Source organism: Microcaecilia unicolor, chromosome 3 (assembly GCF_901765095.1).
Source record: "Microcaecilia unicolor chromosome 3, aMicUni1.1, whole genome shotgun sequence".
Classification (NCBI taxonomy): domain Eukaryota; kingdom Metazoa; phylum Chordata; class Amphibia; order Gymnophiona; family Siphonopidae; genus Microcaecilia; species Microcaecilia unicolor.
Window position 1 is genome coordinate 523,404,963 of NC_044033.1, and position 19,648 is coordinate 523,424,610.

General features: G+C 47.5%; 1 protein-coding gene across 1 annotated transcript in view; it reads left to right on the forward strand.

Annotated features, from left to right (window-relative positions):
- CRYBG1 (crystallin beta-gamma domain containing 1) overlaps nucleotides 1-19,648 on the forward strand; it is a 262,927-nt gene that overhangs the window by 125,226 nt on the left and 118,053 nt on the right. Inside the window, exons 4-7 of the mRNA XM_030199173.1 lie at nucleotides 6,271-6,318; nucleotides 6,411-6,529; nucleotides 13,782-13,932; nucleotides 15,592-15,731. Of these exons, the coding sequence (XP_030055033.1) occupies nucleotides 6,271-6,318; nucleotides 6,411-6,529; nucleotides 13,782-13,932; nucleotides 15,592-15,731 (458 nt within the window). The remainder of the gene's footprint in view (nucleotides 1-6,270; nucleotides 6,319-6,410; nucleotides 6,530-13,781; nucleotides 13,933-15,591; nucleotides 15,732-19,648) is intronic.

A 19,648-nucleotide genomic window follows, 5' to 3' on the forward strand; every position in this document is an offset into this window, starting at 1 on the left:
GTGCATGTTAATATCTGTTAATGCACACTAAGCTTTTCCTAAAAAGACCTTTTAGTTTTTGTTTTAATTACTGAGTACAGCATCTGCGATACTGGACTGGACTGTTACGCAGAGAAGCTACTACTAATATGCTGTATTTATTTACCTCCCTGTTTACAAAGCTGCGTGGCAATGCCGACACAGCCCTTTCAAAGTGAATGGGCTGTGTCGGCATTACTGCACTGGCAGCTGCTAGTGCGGATTTGTAAACAGGAGAGTTAGTACATATATATATTAGTTTCTGTTAAGTACATAAATCAGTCATGCACAATTTTTACTTATATAAATTCAATTCCAGTTCCTTGTGTAAAACGAACAAAAAAAAATGCCCCCAAATATCAGTTTGAGGCAATGTACCTTTTAAGCTGTGCAGGAGTCCTCCGCCTACATTCCTGCCAGTGGCAGTGTTTCAATATTATTTCCTTGTCATCTATACCAGACCAGTCCAAACTAATGGGTTGTGTCCATCTACCAGCGGAAGGAGACAGAGAAAATAGTTCCAAGTAAACCGCCCTTTAAGGGTATTGTGCAGCCTGGAATGTTCAGTATTTTCTCTGTCTCCTAGCGGATGGTGGACGGATCGTGCTGCTGCTCTGGATTGCTGGCTGGTAGCTCCTGTCCCAGATTCTTCTGGTGACAGTGGAGCCAGGGGTGTGCTGGTAGCCATATTGGGGCTAGTTTTAGATGATACTCAGTGGTCCTGAGTTCCTCATCTGCCAGCTAGGGTGATATCCAGTGACCCTGGTTTCCCTACCTCCCCTGGCTATCTTTCTAGCAGGGTGATGGTTGATTGTGGCATGGAGTACCTAGTCTCCACTACTACTGCTACTTATCATTTCTAAAGCGCTACTAGACCTACGCAGTGCTGTACAATTGAACATGAAGAGACAGTCCCTGCTCGACAGAGCTTACAATCTAATTAGGACAGACAAACAGGACAAATAAGAGATAAGGGAATATTAAAGTGAGGATGATAAAATAAGGGTTCTGAACAAGTGAATAAGGGTTAGGAGTTAAAAGCAGCATCGAAAAGGTGGGTGCCTAATGCTGCAATGTAGATTACCATGATGATGTCTGTGGGGTTCATCTCTTCTGTGGTGGTAGGTATATCTGAATTTCTGCTTCTGAAGTAAGCCTTTATTTATTCCTGTCACTAGTGAAGAAGGTTGTTTATAAAAAATTAAAAAAAGAGGAAACTTTGTTTTTTCCCTCCTTTTCTGCCTCTGAGGTAAACCTTTATTCTCCGAGGACAAGCAGGCTGCTTGTTCTCACAAGTGGGTCGACGTCCGCGTCGGCCCAGGAAGCGGCAAATGTTTTCCAGCAAAAATATAAAACTTTGCTGGAGTTTTCTGGCGCACAAGCAGTGCACACCGCGCATGCGCGGACAACTTCCCGCCTGTCGCGAGCGTGCCTCCTCGGTTCTTTTTTGTCCGGATGAGGTGACACCATTTTCAGCTCGCCTCATTTTTTGGCCCAGGAACAAGAGTCTGACGACTTTTTTCTTTATTTTTTTCTATTTCTTTAAATTTTTTTATTCCCATAGTTTCCTTTAGTGTTTATTGGTCTATTTTTAAGTTTACTTTCTTTTCGATGTGGCCGGGTTTTCCCCTTTTTGTGTCCTTCACTTTTTTGGCACAATCGCGTTGTTTGATTTCGCCAAAGCCGTTTTTCCTTTCATGTCATCGAGGACACCCAGCAGCTTCAAACCATCTCAGGCACCGATACCCACGCCTGGTATATCCAGTGCCTTAGGACCAACCATAGCCCAGCCACTTGTAGTCTGTGTCTTCGTATGAAGAAACGGACTCAAGCGTCTTGAGAAGCCCAGCGAGAAAAGCTTTTTGAGGCTTGGTCCCTCGACATCGACAATGAGAGAAGCATCGACGTCGGAAGGAGAGGTAATGGGTGCCCTGAGACCACCACATGCTGGGAGCAGTGAGGTGTCGAGTGGTTCTTCACCTGCCGAGGCCTCCTGTTATGCAGGCCCCCCGGGATCGGCCTTCGTCGGACCCGGCCCCGAGGAGACGTGAGGATTCCACGTCCTCCTCATTGGTACCGAGGAGTCTCGATGACAGGCGTCGAGCAAAGGCTGAGAAGCACCGTCATCGTTCTCCTTCGACACATGGTGCCGGGAGCTCCGGGGCGTCGAGAGAGTCGGCACCCGAGAAGCATCGGGTTTCAAGAGGACCGCTCCCCCTCTATACAGGAGGTGCTGATGCGTCTATCTCGTGGCAGCCCGATACCTCCTTCCGAGATTCTGCCGCTGACTGCTCCACTGACCCCGCAGTCTTTTCCAATAGCGGCTCTCGACGAACGCATCCGGTTCCTGCTTCCAGAGCTTCTGGAGGGATTGCTGCGCCAGTCTGCTTTGGTGTCAGGGGTGCTTGCGCCTTCCGTTCTGCTGGCTGCAGCGGCGTCTAGCCCTTCTCCTGCGGAGAGGTCACCGGCCTCAGTGCCGCCTGCGGCATCGATGTCAGCTGCCACCCAGGTTGACTCCCCATCGACGTCAGTGGAGGAAGCTTCACCGCAGTCTAGGCGGGTGTCGATTCTTGACATCGCCATCGAGAACATCGTTCCTCGGCATCGAGGCAGGCTCAGTCTCGGAGTGCCTTGAGGGAGGTCTTATCCGATACTGAAGAGGAGCGTTCGTGGGAGTCAGAGGAAGACCCCAGGTACTTTTCTTCTGACGAGTCCTTTGGGATTCCCTCTGAACCTTCCCCTCCACCTGAAGGGAGACTATCTCCACCAGAGAGTCTGTCCTTTACATCTTTTTTCCGGGAAATGGCTACGGCGATTCCTTTCCCTATGAAGGTTGAGGATGAGCCCAGGGCTGAGATGCTCGAGGTCCTGGATTATCCTTCTCCACCTAGAGAGGCTGTGACGGCTCATCTACATAAGGTACTGAAGATAGTCCTTATGCGGAACTGGTCATTCCCTCTGGCCCCGCGATCCCGAAGAAAACTGAATCCCAGTATCGGATCCACAGTGAACCTGGATTGATGAGGTCTCAGTTACCCCACAATTCCATGGTGGTGGACTCCGCCCTCAAGAGAGCCAAGAGTACTAGGGACTATGCCTTGGCGCCCCCAGGCAGAGAAGCTAGGACTCTTGATTCTTTTGGGAGGAAGACTTATCAGGCTGCTATGCTCACCGCCAAAATTCAATCTTACCAGCTCGTCACGAGCATCCACTTGCGGAACTCAGTGAGGCAACTGTCCAGCTTGGTTGTTGCACTCCCTCCGGAGCAGGCTGAGCCTTTTCACCAGGTGGTCAGGCAGCAGAAGGCATGTCGAAAATTCCTGGCCAGGAAGTAGCATCCAGGATCGCTGCCCAAGGTATAGTGATGCGCAGACTCTCATGGCTGCTTGTCTCTGACCTGGATCATTCGGTCCAGCAGCGGATGGCGGATGTTCCTTGCCGGGGGATAACCTTTTTGGTGAGAAAGTAGAGGATCTGGTTGACCAGCTCAAGAAGCACAACGATTCTATGGATTCTCTCTCCCGCTGGGCGTCTTCTGCTACTACCTCCTCATCCAGGAGGTTTTTTGGAGGGAAGAGGAGTGCTCCCTATTCGTATGCTAGGCGTAGGTACACTCCTGTTTCTCAGCAGCCTGCCCAGGCTCAGCCCCAGTGTGCTCGTTCTCGTCAACAGCGTGCGCCTAAGGCCACTGCGACTCCCCAGCAAAAGTAATGGACGGGCTTTTGACTGGCTCCAGTTCAGCATAGCCTCAGTAAACGTGTCCGTACCGGACGACTTGCCATTAGGGGGGAGGTTAATGTTTTTTCACCAAAGGTGGCCTCTTATAACCTCCGACTGGTGGGTTCTTCAAATTGTCCGGTTAGGATACACCCTCAATCTGGAATCCAAGCCTCCAAATTGCCCACTGGGAGCTCTGTCCTACAGCTCCCAGCACAAGCAGGTACTTGCAGAGGAACTCTCTGCCCTTCTACAGGCCCAAGCAGTCGAACCCGTTCCACCAGGGATTGAATAAAGTAACTTCGCAGAGGCTGTGGCATACCACAGTTTAGACTGCTAGACAAGGCTGTCTTGTCTCCTGTTAGCTACCATTTCTGTGGCACCTTTTCTTGCCGTAGCCTCTTGGTGGCTGGCGAGAAGCTTCTCTATTGCTGGAGTTTGAATTAGTCACTGCTCCTTTTGTGGCTACTTGGCACCTAGGGGGTCTTTTCTCCACAGTGTGGTCTCGACTGTCTTTCTTTTTGTTTCCTTTTGTTCTCTTGGCTCTGTTCTTTCATCCCTATGTCCAGAGCGAGCTGGTTGAGGAGTGCTCTTTCTACGGTTGTACCCTGGTATGCTGCTTTCCTTTTCATGGTTCTCCTGGAGAGACTAGTGCTCCAATTAGTTGGTTCTCTAGACTCTGGCGTCTCTTTTTCTGTGGATTTTGATTCTCTCACTAGTTGCGGGTCTGGGTGGTTCCTAGGCCTTGCTTCCTTTCTTCTATGAAGTGTGGCGCACTGTTTGGGGTTGCGTATGCCTAGTACTTGTTAGGGTCGCTTCATCCGACCATCTTGGACTCAAGGCAGACCGGCAGGTTTGGGAGTTAGTCTTTGTCCTGCCAGGGTTCAGTAAAGTGTATTATGGTCTAGGAGAGACAGTTCTTCTCCTTGTTGCTTGGATACGACTGTTGCCTTCCTTCCAAGGGGGGTCCTTTGGCATGAGTATGTTTTGTTGCTTCTTTTACTACTTTCGGGACAGGGGTACGTAATTTTTCTTTTGCTCAGGATGTTTGTTTTACGTCCTACGGCTTTAGTTCCTTTTCTAGTGTCAAACTCTGTTCCATTTTGATAGCCTGGTGGTTCGGATATTCAAATCCTTTTCTGCTGATCAGTTTTTTTTTGGTGTGGGTGGCTTTGTTGATTTTTCAACTTTCTGCATTCTTCTTTTCTCCCCCCCCCCCCCCCCCCCCCCTCTTTGGGAAACTGCATTGCTACATCCCATTAGTCTGGACTGGTCTGGTATAGATGACAAGGAAGGAAAAATTATGTTCTTACCTGATAATTTTCTTACCTTTAATCATACCAGACCAGTCCAGATGCCCTCCCTGGCTAAAGTCTGTCAGAGTGTTGTTTCCTTAGGTATCCCTGGCTGTTCCACGACGCTTCAATACGCTGGGATGTTCCACAGCACTGCCTACTTCATCTTCTCTATTCAATCTCCTGCCACTTGTGTCAGCTCTATATGACTCCTGTTAGTTGGCATCACGGAGTTCTTTCCCTGGATTCAGGGGTAGAGCTCTATATGCTTGAGCAAGCTCAGTATGGACCTTTCCCTCCCGTTTACTTTACTGTGAGTGGAGGTTGCAGTTGCCTTTGCCTTTGGCCAAGCAGGAACAGTGAGGTTCTACATATTGGCTCCAAGAGTTTGCCTGTTTGGTATTAACTGTGTTTTCTTCTAGACTTCAGAGCACCATTGCTTGGCTATTCGAAATACTGAACATTCCAGGCTGCATGATACCCTTAAGGGGCGGTTTACTTGGAACTATTTTCTCTGTCTCCTTCCGCTGGTAGATGGACACAGCCCATTAGTCTGGACTGGTCTGGTATGATTAAAGGAAAGAAAATTATCAGGTAAGAAAATAATTTTTCCATTTTTAAGTGGAGAGTTATAGGCAAGCTCTGCAAGGCTCCAGAGGTCCTGCCTGTCCCTAGCAATTGAAAACACGATATTTAAGCATCACCTCCCAAGTGCAAGAATGAAGATGGAGGACTCCTGTACAGCTTAGAGGGAACACCAATCTGAAGCATACATTTTTGGTTTCTGCATCAATGTCACCGTATGTCTTGTTCTAAGCACAGAATAGGGGTTGCATTTAAATGTTCTTCAAAGTGCCGTTTGTAAGTACAACATGCAGATATCCAGGGCTGTGGAGTCAGAGTTGGAGTTGGAAGCAATTTTAGGTACAGTTGTACCGACTCCATCTTCAAAATAAAAACTTACATTATAATATATGGTAAATTTATCATTTTATACTTATTTTTTTTTTGTCCTGGATCCAGTACAAATAATTTAAAGCCTATTATCAGTAGGAGTTGGAGTCACGCAGTAGAAAAATAGAAGAGTTAGTCAAAGTTTTGGTGTATTGTCTCTACAGCCCTGTAGATATCACTTCAACTCATGGCCATTGATCTTTACCAACTGGCTGCTATCACTTTGAATTTTGTGCAGTAAAATCTAATTAAAATCTTTTCTCCCTTTTTCTGTCCTGTTCCTTAGATGTTTCTTGAGAGGAGTCAGGAGAAGATCAACCCCAGACCTGGAAAGGTAAGCAGGCAGCAGCTCTTAGTTTTGATCTTTTCTTTGCATCTTGTGTGAGAGATGCTCTGATTGTGTGGTCGCCTCTGATTCTCTTACAGGTGGTGATATACAGTGAACCCAATTTGTCTGGCACTGCCCTTGAAGTCTATAGTGATATTCCTGACTGCACCTCCTGGGAGCTGTCAACTGAGATCTCCATCAGAGTAGTACGAGGATGGTAAGACATTAAAATGCATTCTGATGTACAAGTGGAACTTTGGTATCAAAAATAGAGGGGTCAGGCTGTTTTATTTTTAAAGTAGTTGATACCTGACAGTAGGATATCCGCTGGCTAATGGTGTCAGCTAACCCCTGACATCCTCTACGATAGGAACACTTTCTGAGTTTTATATTCTGTTTTCATACTAGACAACCTTTAGATATATTTCATATTACATAAGTACATAAGTACATAAGTAGTGCCATACTGGGAAAGACCAAAGGTCCATCTAGCCCAGCATCCTGTCACCGACAGTGGCCAATCCAGGTCAAGGGCACCTGGCACGCTCCCTAAACGTAAAAACATTCCAGACAAGTTATACCTAAAAATGCGGAATTTTTCTAAGTCCATTTAATAGCGGTCTATGGACTTGTCCTTTAGGAATCTATCTAACCCCTTTTTAAACTCCGTCAAGCTAACTGCCCGTACCACGTTCTCCGGCAACGAATTCCAGAGTCTAATTACACGTTGGGTGAAGAAAAATTTTCTCCGATTCGTTTTAAATTTACCACACTGTAGCTTCAACTCATGCCCTCTAGTCCTAGTATTTTTGGATAGTGTGAACAGTCGCTTCACATCCACCCGATCCATTCCACTCATTATTTTATACACTTCTATCATATCTCCCCTCAGCCGTCTCTTCTCCAAGCTGAAAAGCCCTAGCCTTCTCAGCCTCTCTTCATAGGAAAGTCGTCCCATCCCCACTATCATTTTCGTCGCCCTTCGCTGTACCTTTTCCAATTCTACTATATCTTTTTTGAGATACGGAGACCAGTATTGAACACAATACTCCAGGTGCGGCCGCACCATGGAGCGATACAACGGCATTATAACATCCGCACACCTGGACTCCATACCCTTCCTAATAACACCCAACATTCTATTCGCTTTCCTAGCCGCAGCAGCACACTGAGCAGAAGGTTTCAGCGTATCATCGACGACGACACCCAGATCCCTTTCTTGATCCGTAACTCCTAACGTGGAACCTTGCAAGACGTAGCTATAATTCGGGTTCCTCTTACCCACATGCATCACTTTGCACTTGTCAACATTGAACTTCATCTGCCACTTGCACGCCCATTCTCCCAGTCTCGCAAGGTCCTCCTGTAATCGTTCACATTCCTCCTGCGACTTGACGACCCTGAATAAAAGTTTTTGCTTTGTCCTGGTTTATCTTTTGGGTTTATTTGATTGATTGGAGTAGTGTCACTAATATTGTGGTTTACCAGATAAACTTTGCTATGGTCTCAGATACCTCACTCTCATACTCAAAATGATTCCTTTCAGCAGTCCAGTGCAATAGAACCAAATAAAGTGCAAGAAAGGAATCAAGGCTTCTACTCCAGGTACTTCTTAGTCCGTAAGAAGACAGGAGGTTTTCATCCCATATTAGATCTCAGGGATCTTAATCTATTCCTATGCAAAGAAAACGCTCCTCTTTCCATTCTCCCCTACTAGAGGAAGGGAGACTGATGGATCTCAAAAATACTTATGCATATATCTTGATTCATCTGTGTTGCAAAAAATACCTTTGGTTCCATTACAGATTTTCTTTCTGGCCTGTCATCAGCCTTCAGAATTTTCACCAAATACTTCAATAGTGTTGGCCACTCACCTACACAAATGGGGTTAGCTACCTTGATGTCTGGCTTCTAGCAACTTTCTTAGAAATCATGGCTCCAATCCTCAAAGCTAAAACAATATGCCTTCAAGGCCTGGAATTCATCATCAGCTTTGAGAAGTCCACACTCCAAATGCCAAACAAAATTTCGTTCGTAGGAGCTATTCTGTACACAGTTCACGAAAAAACGTGCCACAGTTCTAGCTCAGGTGGACAGCCAAGGTGCAGCCAAGGCGGAACAGGTTTTCTTTGTGATCTCCAGTCGCATACAAATTCAAGTCTCATACCTCGCCAAATCAGCTAGCAAGGGATGCACTAGCCATAAACTGGCCCTCCATACCTCTAGTAGCAAAAACCCTACGCAAGTTTCAGAAGAAACTCAACACAATGATTTCCTAACACCCTACTGGCCTAAAAAAAATTCACGGTTCTTCGTCCGTGCAGGCTTCAAATATTTGCATCACTGATTACAAAGAACAAGGGCTTCCTTCATCCAAATCTCAGATCACCAGCCCTGACAGTATGGAAATTGAATATTGTTTAGTTTCCACTCTAGGCTTCACAATACCTATACTATATAGGACACGTTAGTTCCTGCAGGAAAACAATTACCAGAGATACCTGTTTTTTTAAGTGGAAGAACTTCTCCATCTGGTATTACCCCGTTTGGGTGGTAATTCTCAAAAAGTCATCTAAAGTGTGTGTACTAAGTATGATTTCTTTAATGACAACTTATGCACATAATTGCCATCATAGAATACTAGTGTAAGTCCACAGTTATGTACCTAACTTTAGTCATGAGCAATTGCTGGTGAAAATGCTCACTCCTAACCTTAGCATGTAATTTCTAGATAAGCCCTTGGCCCACACATGCCCCTCTCAAGTCCACATCCTCCTAGCAGTTGCATGCTAAAGTGTTATCTTTACATGTCTTTCAAGACTAACTTTTGAGCCAAAGGGGTTTGTTTTATAAAAGCATGTCACCTATGAAATGCCCTTTCGTCTAGACAAAATATACTTCATGCCTTGATTACCTGTGAATGATATACTCAGTTTAATTACAGTAAACAATTCCTTTTCCATCAACAAACAGTTGATGAATCAGGCAGACAGCTGGGTGACTCCTAGGCTAAAGGCTGCTCATTTAGCTATAATTTGAGCTGCTCCTGGACAGTGGACAGTCATAGTCACAAAAACAAGATGGCCAGCACAGCTTGTCAAAATGTACTGCCACTGTTTATGTATTGGTCCAAGCAGTAGTGGGAAGTAGAGGTATGACGTGAGGTACATTGCTGTTTTGCATATGGTGTCCAGTAAAACAGATTTCAGAAGGGCCAGTGCTTCTAATTTGATGAGGTTTCATTTTAGTGATTAGAGGAGCACAAGTTTGTTCATAAAGCTGGATGCAGGTTGCTAGCCAATCTGTCAAACTTCACTTGGCTACTGGAATGCCAGCTCTTGGAGATCAAAGGAGACAAAACAGCTGCAATGGCTTTTACGGTAGTAAGCAAGAGTGTCAATGCTATCCATAGTGTGGAGGGACTTCTTGCACAGATTATTATCAACTATATAGCATAAAACATAAGGAGCACTATTTCCTCATTGACATGAAAAGGCATAAGAACTTTGGATGAGTACAAATATCTCATTTGTAACAGGTGTTTTTCATTGGTAAGGCATAATGTCATTCCCATCTTCCTAATAGTTAACACAGTAAATGATGGTTAAAAGATAGAAAACAGAGAGTAGGGTTAAATGGTCAATATTCTCAATGGAGAAGGGTAGTTAGTGGGGTTCCCCAGGGCTCTGTGCTGGGACCGCTGCTTTTTAACATATTTATAAATGACCTACAGATGGGAGTAACTAGTGAAGTAATTAAATTTGCTGACGATACAAAGTTATTCAAAGTTGTTAAATCGCGAGAGGATTGTAAAAAATTACAAGAGGACCTTGGGAGACTGGGCGTCTAAATGGCAGATGACATTTAATGTGAGCAAGTGCAAAGTGATGCATGTGGGAAAGAGGAACCCAAATTATAGCTACGTCATGCAAGGTGCCATGTTAGGAGTCACGGACCAAGAAAGGGATCTAGGTGTCGTCATTGATGATACGTTGAAACCTTTTGCTCAGTGTGCTGTTGCGGCTCGAATATTGTGTTCAATTCTGGTCGCCGCATCTCAAAAAGATATAGTGGAATTAGAAAAGGTGCAGAGAAGGACGACGAAAATGATAAAGGGGATGGGACGACTTCCCTATGAGGAAAGGCTAAAGTGGCTAGAACTCTTCAGCTTGGAGAAAAGGCGGCTGAGGGGAGATACGATAGAGGTCTATAAAATGAGTGGAGTTGAACGGGTAAATGTGAAGCGTCTGTTCACGCTTTCCAAAAATACTAGGACTAGGGGGCATGCGATGAAGCTACAATGTAGTAAATTTAAAACGAATCGGAGAAAATTTTTCTTCACTCAACGTGTAATTAAACTCTGGAATTCGTTGCCAGAGAATGTGGTAAAGGTGGTTAGCTTAGCAGAGTTTTAAAAAGGTTTGGATGGCTTCCTAAAGGAAAAGTCCATAGACAGTTATTAAACGGACTTCGGGAAAATCCACTATTTCTGGGATAAGCAGTATAAAATGTTTTGTACATATTTGGGATCTTGCCAGGTATTTGTGTCCGGAGACGGGAACTAGAGGACATGAAATGAGGTTGAAGGGGGGCAGACTCAGGAACAATGTCAGGAAGTATTTTTTCACGGAGAGAGTGGTGGATGCTTGGAATGCCCTCCCGCAGGAGGTGGTGGAGATGAAAACTGTAACGGAATTCAAAAATGCATGGGATAAACATAAAGGAATCCTGTTCAGAAGGAAGGGATCCTCAGAAGCTTAGCGGAGATTGGGTGGCAGCACCGGTGGTTGGGAGGCGGGGCTAGTACTGGGCAGACTTCTACGGTCTGTGCCCTGAAAATACAAATCAAGGTCAGGTATACATATAAAGTAGCGCATATGAGTTTATCTTGTTGGGCAGACTGGGTGGACCGTACAGATCTTTTTCTGCTGTCACCTACTTTGTTACTACCTTTCTACCCTCATCCCCCCTTACATTCCCGCCCGAAACCTCCGTTCATAGGACAAATCCCTCCTCTCAGTACCCTTCTCCACCACCGCCAACTCCAGGCTCCGCTCATTCTGCCTCGCCTCACCCTATGCTTGGAACAACCTTCCTGAGCCCATACGCCAAGCCCCCTCCCTGCCCATCTTCAAGTCTTTGCTTAAAACCCACCTCTTCAATGCTGCGTTCAGCACCTAACTCCTACCGTTCAGTAAATCCAGACGGCCCCAATTTGACTGCCCCTATCGGACTGACCATTCACTTGTCTTTTAGATTGTAAGCTCTTTGAGCAGGGACTGTCCCTCTATGTTAAATTGTACAGCGCTGTGTAACCCTAGTAGCGTTTTAGAAATGTTAAGTAGTAGTAGTAGTAGATGACGGCAGAAAAAGACCTGCATGGTCCATCCAGTCTGCCCAACAAGATAAACTCATATGTGCTACTTTTTGTGTATACCTTACCTTGATTTGTACCTGTCCTTTTCAGGGCACAGACCGTGTAAGTCTGCCCAGCACTAGCCCCGCCTCCCAACCACCAGCCCCGCCTCCCACCACCGGCTCTGGCACTGACCGTATAAGTCTGCCCAACACTGTCCCCGCCTCCCGCCACCGGCTGTGCCACCCAATCTCGGCTAAGCTCCTTAGGATCTATTCCTTCTGAACAGGATTCCTTTATGTTTATCCCAGGCGTGCTTGAATTCTGTTACCGTTTTCATTTCCACCACCTCCCGCGGGAGGGCATTCCAAGCATCCACTACTCTCTCCGTGAAAAAATACTTCCTGACATTTTTCTTGAGTCTGCCCCCCTTCAATCTCATTTCATGTCCTCTCGTTCTACCTCCTTCGCATCTCCGGAAAAGGTTCATTTGTGGATTAATACTTTTCAAATATTTTCAAATATCCTGCTTATTTTCGAAGGAGAAGGCTGGCCGTCTTCCGACACAAATGGCTGGTCATCTCCTAAACCCGGCTAAATCGGTATAATCGAAAGCCGATTTTGGCCGGCTCCAACTGCTTTCCGTCGCAGAGCCGGCCAAAGTTAAAGGGGGCGTGTCGGCAGGGTATGGAAAGTGGGACAGGGCGTGGTTATGAGATGGCCGGCTTCGCCTGATAATGGAAAAAAGATGGCCTTCTCTGACGAGCATTTCACTGACTTCACTTCGTCCATTTATTTTCAGGACCAGGTCTCAAAAAAAGTGCCCCAATTGACCAGATGACCACCGGAGGGAATTAGGGATCACCTCCCCTTACTCCCCCAGTGGTCACCAACCCCCTCCCACCCCCCCCAAAAATTTTTTTTAAACTTTTTTTTGCCAGCCTCTATGCCAGCCTGAAATGTTATACCCAGCTCCCTGACAGCAGTATGCAGGTCCCTGGAGCCCTTTTTTTGTGGGTGCAGTGCACTTCAGGCAGGTGGACCCAGGCCCATTTGTGGTGGTAAATGGGAGCCCTCCAACCCCCCCCCCCCCAAACCCACTGTACCCACGTGTAGGTGGCCCCCTTCACCCCTTAGGGCTATGGTAGTGGTGTAGAATTGTGGAGAGTGGGTTTTGGGGGGGATTTGCGGGGCTCAGCACCCAAGGTAAGGGAGCTATGCACCTGGAAGCAATTTTTGAAGTCCACTGCAGTACCGCCTAGGGTGCCCGTTTGGTGTCCTCGCATGTGAGGGGGACCAGTGCACTACAAATGCTGGCTCCTTCCACCACCAAATACCTTAGATTTGGCCAGGTTTGAGATCGCCGGCATTAGTTTCCATTATCGCCGGAAACCAATGCCGGCCACCTCTAAAGCCGGCCCAAATGCTGAGATTTGGCCGGCGCCCACCGTATTATCGAAACGAAAGATAGCCGGCTATCTTATTTCGATAATATGGTTGGGACGCCACTTTATGGGGCTGGCCATATAGATGGCCGGCCCCGTTCGATTATGCACCTCTATGTTACATCTGTACTACTTTGTTCCTTTCCACAGATATATTGAATAGTTGATGTAAGCCACATTGAACTCAAGATTCCTTGGGATATTGTGGGCTGTAAATGTCATAAATAAATATGGTTAATAAGAGTTCTTTATTCACTAGGGGGTGGATTGGTGGCAGTATTTTAACCTTATACTGTGGGCTCCTTTGACTTTGTTTTCTCTTGCTGCTGACAGTAAGAAATAAACAACTAGGTTCTGGAAGTCAGAGTAGTCTCTCTTTATAATAAGGTGTTTCTTTTAGGACAGAGGTATTTTACAAATGCTGCTCTTCTACTGCTTTATGCAAATATTGGGGACTGTAGTGGAGAGTTAGTGGATATTTCTAGCTCACCAGCTCTCTATATGTTTGTATCAAATTTGTGATGAATAAGAATGAAAAAGCAATTGATTTTATCCACAGGATACTAGGCAGTATTCTCGTAAACTTTCCTCAAGTCTGTTTTCAAAGACAAACCACATTTTCTGATTTCAGTATGTAATGCATAAAATTCTCTCTAATTCCTCCTCAGCTGGCTACTCTATGAAAAACCAGATTTTGAAGGCCTCTCAATCCCTCTGGAGGAAGGTGAGATGGAACTGACTAACCTCTGGGGGGAGAGCACCTTGGAAGAAGGCAATGCCGCACCTGCTGTGATCGGGTCACTACGGCAAGTGGTGAAGGTAAATGGCTGTATCTGACCTGCCCTGTTCTCAATGGCAATGATATTTGTCTGTGCTGTGAACTTTTGAGATAGTTTTGTATTATTTTTGTTTTGACTTTTTTTTTCTTTTATGACAGATTTATTTTATGGTTTTTTAACCAAAACATATTTACAAACAGTTAGAAGCAAGGTCTAGTTGGAAGTACATAAGTAATGCCACACTGGGAAAAGACCAAAGGTTCATCGAGCCCAGCATCCTGTCCACGACAGCGGCCAATCCAGGCCAAGGGCACCTGGCGAGCTTCCCAAACGTACAAACATTCTATACATGTTATTCCTGGAATTGTGAATTTTTCCCAAGTCCATTTAGTAGTGGTTTATGGACTTGTCCTTTAGGAAACCGTCTAACCCCTTTTTAAACTCTGTCAAGCTAACCACCTTCACCACATTCTCCGGTAATGAGTTCCAGAGTTTAATTATGTGTTGGGTGAAGAAACATTTTCTCAGATTTTTTTTAAAATTAACTACACTGTAGTTTCATCGCATGCCTTCTAATCTTAGTATTTTTGGAAAGCGTGAACAGACGCTTCACATCCACCCGTTCCACTCCACTCATTATTTTATATACCTCTATCATGTCTCCCCTCAGCTGTCTCTTCTCCAAGCTGAAAAGCCCTAGCCTCCTTAGTCTTTCTTCATAGGGAAGTCGTCCCATCCCCGCTATCATTTTAGTCGCCCTTCGCTGCACCTTTTCCAATTCTACTATATCTTTCTTGAGATGCGGCGACCAGAATTGAACACAGTACTCAAGGGTAACTTGAGATCTAAACCAGGAATACTGAAAGGTGAAGGCATGGGGTTATGGGGAATAAGCAGGAGGGAAAAGATGAGATCAAAGAGATTGTTTAAAAATTAAAATGGAGGAGGCTGAGCACCTAGAACATGACCATTTGTTCTAAAATATGGGGAACTACAACCACGAGCAGCGGATAATTTACATAAATTGTAAGATAGTCAATCGATAATGGAAAAGGGGGAGGACCTCAGACTGGTAATGTCTTAATCAATAAGATTACATAGTAGATCTGGTCACCATAATTTAATCATAGGTCCTCTACCGACCTCCTCCCTAAGTGTTCACTCATACACTGTCAGTGCATATATTCAATACATGATATAGCCAAAGTGCAAAACATTGTTACAAAACACAGCTACTTAGCTTGTTGCGGTTTAGAACAAGGGCGTCCCCAACGGTCTCGTTTCGCCAACTGGGGCTTCGTCAAGGGAAGGACGCCCCGCAACACCAAGCTATGGCAAGATCCCAGCTAGCAATCAATACAGCAAGATGTATGTGAACTAAATAAAATATGGGGGTCATAGGACTGAAGCACTCACTGTACAGTAGTAAAACAACAAAGCTTTTACTGAACCTAGCAAAAACAGGAAAGAAAACAAAGTAAAAAAATATAGCATGATGTGTACTTCTTCATCGATTTGCCCTACATAGTCAAAAGAATGTCAGCATGCACAGTTTGCTACTAGTCCAGTACAGTATTCAAGGCCTCCAGCTTAGAAAATTTTCTTTAGTCAAGATGATAATGCTTATGGCTTCTTGGAACTCTTACAGGGGCTGTGGGATGCACTTAATAATAACACACATTTGTTCTCATTTTATCAGGATTTCCGGATTTGCCAAATAGACTTGTTTACAGAGCCAGAAGGTTTAGGTCTGGTCACCTCATACTTTGATGATACGGAAGATATACAGGGATATGGCAAGTTGCAGAAGACTTGTTCCATTAAAGTGTATTGGGGCACGTGAGTATCCCTTATTGACTTCCATTTGTGGGTTCTGTAGAATGGAAAGATGACTAAATGTTGGCTTTTGATGTTGAACCAGTTAACTGTAAGTGAAAATTTAGGATGTGTTGAAAGTTTCGTCTGTGTTCTCCTGCATGGCCAAAGAAGTGGATTTTTTTTTCTTGTGTGCATTGTAGACCTGGTATATTATCTTCCCTCATTGTTGTCTGTTCCCCATCAACCCATGCTTAGACCCTGTGTCTAGAAGCTCTGTTTAGCGACCCTGTACATTTTTGTTTTCCATTCCTTTCCTAATAAAACCTAACATTCAATTTGCTTTCTTAGCCGCCGCACAAACTGAGCAGAGGGTTTCAACGTATCATCAACAATGACACCTAGATCCCTTTCCTGGTCGGTGATGCTTAATGTGGAACCTTACATCATGTAACTATAGTTCGGGTTCTTTCCACATGCATCACTTTACACTTGCTCACATAAATAGTCATCTGCCATTTGGATGCCCAGTCTCGTAAGGTCCTCTTATAATTTTTCACAATCCTCTTGCGATTTAATAACTTTGAATAACTTTGTCGTCAGCAAATTTAATTACCTCACTAGCTACTCCCATCTCTAGATCATTTATAATTTTATTTATTTATTTATTAGGATTTATTTACTGCCTTTTTGAAGTAAGAATAGATTAAACATGAACAATAGGCAATTCCAGCAGTAAAAAATATTCAAATAATACAAAGTGGGGCATAGTATAGTACTTACAATGTCAGCATAATATATAATAGAACATTATAATTCACTAGGAAAAAAGGCCTGTTTCTGACACAAATGAAATGGGCGCTAGCAAGGTTTTCCTCGGAGTGTGTGTGTTTTACAGAGTGTGTGTGATAGAGAGAGATTGAATGTGTGAGTGTGTGTGACAGAGAGAGTGAATGAGTGAGTGAGTGTGTGTGACAGAGAGAGAGTGAATATGTGAGTGTGTGTGACAGAGAGAGTGAGACTGTGTGCGAGAGAGTGTGTGTGTGTGTGTGTGAGAATGAGAGTGTGTGCCAGGGGCTCCCTTCCTCCCAGTTTCTGGGTCTGCCCACCCCCCTCCAAGTTCCAGGGTCCACCCTCCCACCCACCCAGTTCCAGGGTCATTGCCCCCCCCTCTCCCTCCCTCCCAGTTCCAGGGTAGTTGCCCTCCTTCTTCCCCCCCCCCCCCCCAAGCCACCCTGCCCCCCAAGCCACCCTGCGATGTTTAAATGAAAAATTAGGGAGCTGTGATAGTGTGTGTGTGTGAGAATGAGAGTGTGTGCCAGGGGCTCCCTCCCTCCCTCCCAGTTTCAGGGTCTGCCTGCCCCCCCCTCCATGTTCCAGGGTCCGCCCTCTCTCCCACCCACCCAGTTCCAGGGACATTGCCCCCCTCTCCCCCTCCCTCCCAGTTTCAGGGTCACCCCCCCCTCCCTCCCTCCCTCCCAGCTTCAGGGTCTGCTTGGCCCTCCTCTAAGTTCCAGGGTCATTGCCCCCCCCTCCCTCCCACCCACCCACAGGGTAGTTGCCCCCCCTCTCCCCCTCCCCCATCCACCCTGCGATGTTTAAGTGAAAAATTATGGAGCTGTGTAGTGTAACAAAACGCTTCTCCGAGGACAAGCAGGCTACTTGTTCTCACGACTGGGTTGACGTCCGCGGCAGCCCCCACCAACCGGAAAAGCTTCGCGGGACGGTCAGCACGCAGGGCACGCCCACCGCGCATGCGCGGCCGTCTTCCCGCCCGTGCGCGACCGCTCCCGCCAGTTACTTTTTTTCTGCGACTGGAGAGAGGTGTGCAATTGCCTCTCTCTCTGTTTCAGCCGCCGGATTTTCGACCGCGTTTACGCGGGTCGTCGCTTTTGGACCGTTCGGTTCCCTATTTTCTTTTCTTTGTTGTAAAGCAAAAAAAAAAAAAAAAAAGATTTTCGCGCGTGTGGAGCACGCGCTCCCCTTTTTCCCTCGCTTACTAGCGGGGACGCCACGTTGCGGCCTAGTAGCCGCTCGGTCGGTTTAAATTTTCGTGGTGTGATTTTAGCCACCATTGCCGACTTTGACTTCGCCGACGCGATTTTTCCGTCGATGTCCTCGAAGGTCCCGAGTGGATTTAAAAAGTGTGGTCGCTGCGGCCGGCCGATCTCGCAGACCGACACCCACGCTTGGTGCCTCCAGTGCCTCGGGCCGGAGCACAATCTCAAGTCGTGCGCTTTGTGTCTCGGTCTCCGGAAACGGACTCAGGTTGCGAGGCAAGTTCTACGGGACCGTCTTTTTGGAACTTGCGCCGGCCCCTCGACGTCGACCTCGACGGCATCGGTATCGAAGGCCGGTTCTTCGGTACCGGTATCGATGCCCGAGACATCGGCACCGATGGCAGCGACCCCAGGAGAACAGGTCCCGTCGGCCCGCCGGTCCGCCGGTGAGAGTGGGGTTGAGAGGCCGCGTGGGCAGTCGGCCCCGGTCACTCCCTCAGCTCGTGAGCCACGGGACCGAACCCTGTCGGACCCGGTACCTCGAGACCGAGGGGGATCGACCTCCTCCTCCTCCATGCCCTCCGGCGCCGGTGACGTGCACCGGAAAAAAGATAAGAAGCGCCGTCACCGGGAGCCCTCGGTGCATCCTGAAGAGGAGTCGACGCCGAAGCGTCATCATCGAGAGGAGAGGTCTCCGTCGGTTGTGGAGGTACCGACGCGTCGGGGTTCCGGCACCTCGGTGCCGTCTCCTGGCCCCCAGCAGCTTCTGGCACCGACACCCTTACCGGCCCCACCGCCTTTCCCGGCAGCGGGCCTGGACGAGTGCCTCAGAGCCATCCTTCCGGGGATCCTGGAAGGGCTGATGCGCCAGGCTGTGCCGGCGCCGGGGGTGCTTGCGCCCTCGGCGCCGATGACTGTGGCGCCGGCGAGCTCTAGCCCGGCGCCGGGGACGTCGACACCGCCGCCGCTTGCGGTGCCGATCTCGACAGCCACGCAGGTGGAGTCCCCGTCGACGTCGATGGAGGGAGCTCCGTCCCCGCCGGCGCGGGAGTCCACCGCTCGACGACACCGAGACCTCGGTGCCTCGACGTCGAGCCGGGCCCGGTACCGGACTCAGCTACATGAGCTAATGTCCGACACCGAGGATGAGGACTCGTGGGGGGAAGAGGAGGATCCGAGATATTTCTCCTCAGAGGAGTCTACGGGCCTTCCCTCGGACCCCACGCCGTCACCGGAGAGGAAACTCTCACCTCCTGAGAGTCTCTCCTTTGCCTCCTTTGTGCGGGATATGTCTATAAGCATTCCCTTTCCCGTGGTCTCTGTGGAAGAGCCGAGGGCCGAGATGCTCGAGGTCCTCGACTATCCATCACCACCTAGAGAGTCCTCCACGGTACCGCTGCACAATGTCCTGAAGGAGACGCTGCTCCGGAACTGGGTGCGACCACTAACTAACCCCACCATTCCTAAGAAAGCAGAGTCCCAGTACAGGATCCACTCTGACCCAGAGCTCATGCGGCCCCAGTTGCCCCATGACTCAGCGGTCGTGGATTCTGCTCTCAAGAGGGCACGGAGTTCGAGGGATACCGCCTCGGCGCCCCCGGGGCGGGAGGCTCGCACTCTGGACTCATTTGGGAGGAAGGCCTACCAATCCTCCATGCTCGTGACCCGCATCCAATCTTACCTGCTCTATATGAGCATTCACATGCGGACCAATGTGCAACAGCTGGCGGACCTGGTCGATAAGCTCCCGCCGGAGCAGTCCAGGCCTTATCAGGAGGTGGTCAGGCAGCTGAAGGCGTGCAGAAAGTTCCTGTCCAGGGGGATTTTTGATACCTGCGACGTGGCATCTCGTGCTGCGGCCCAGGGTATAGTGATGCGCAGGCTCTCATGGCTGCGTGCCTCTGACCTGGACAACCGCACCCAGCAGAGACTGGCTGACGT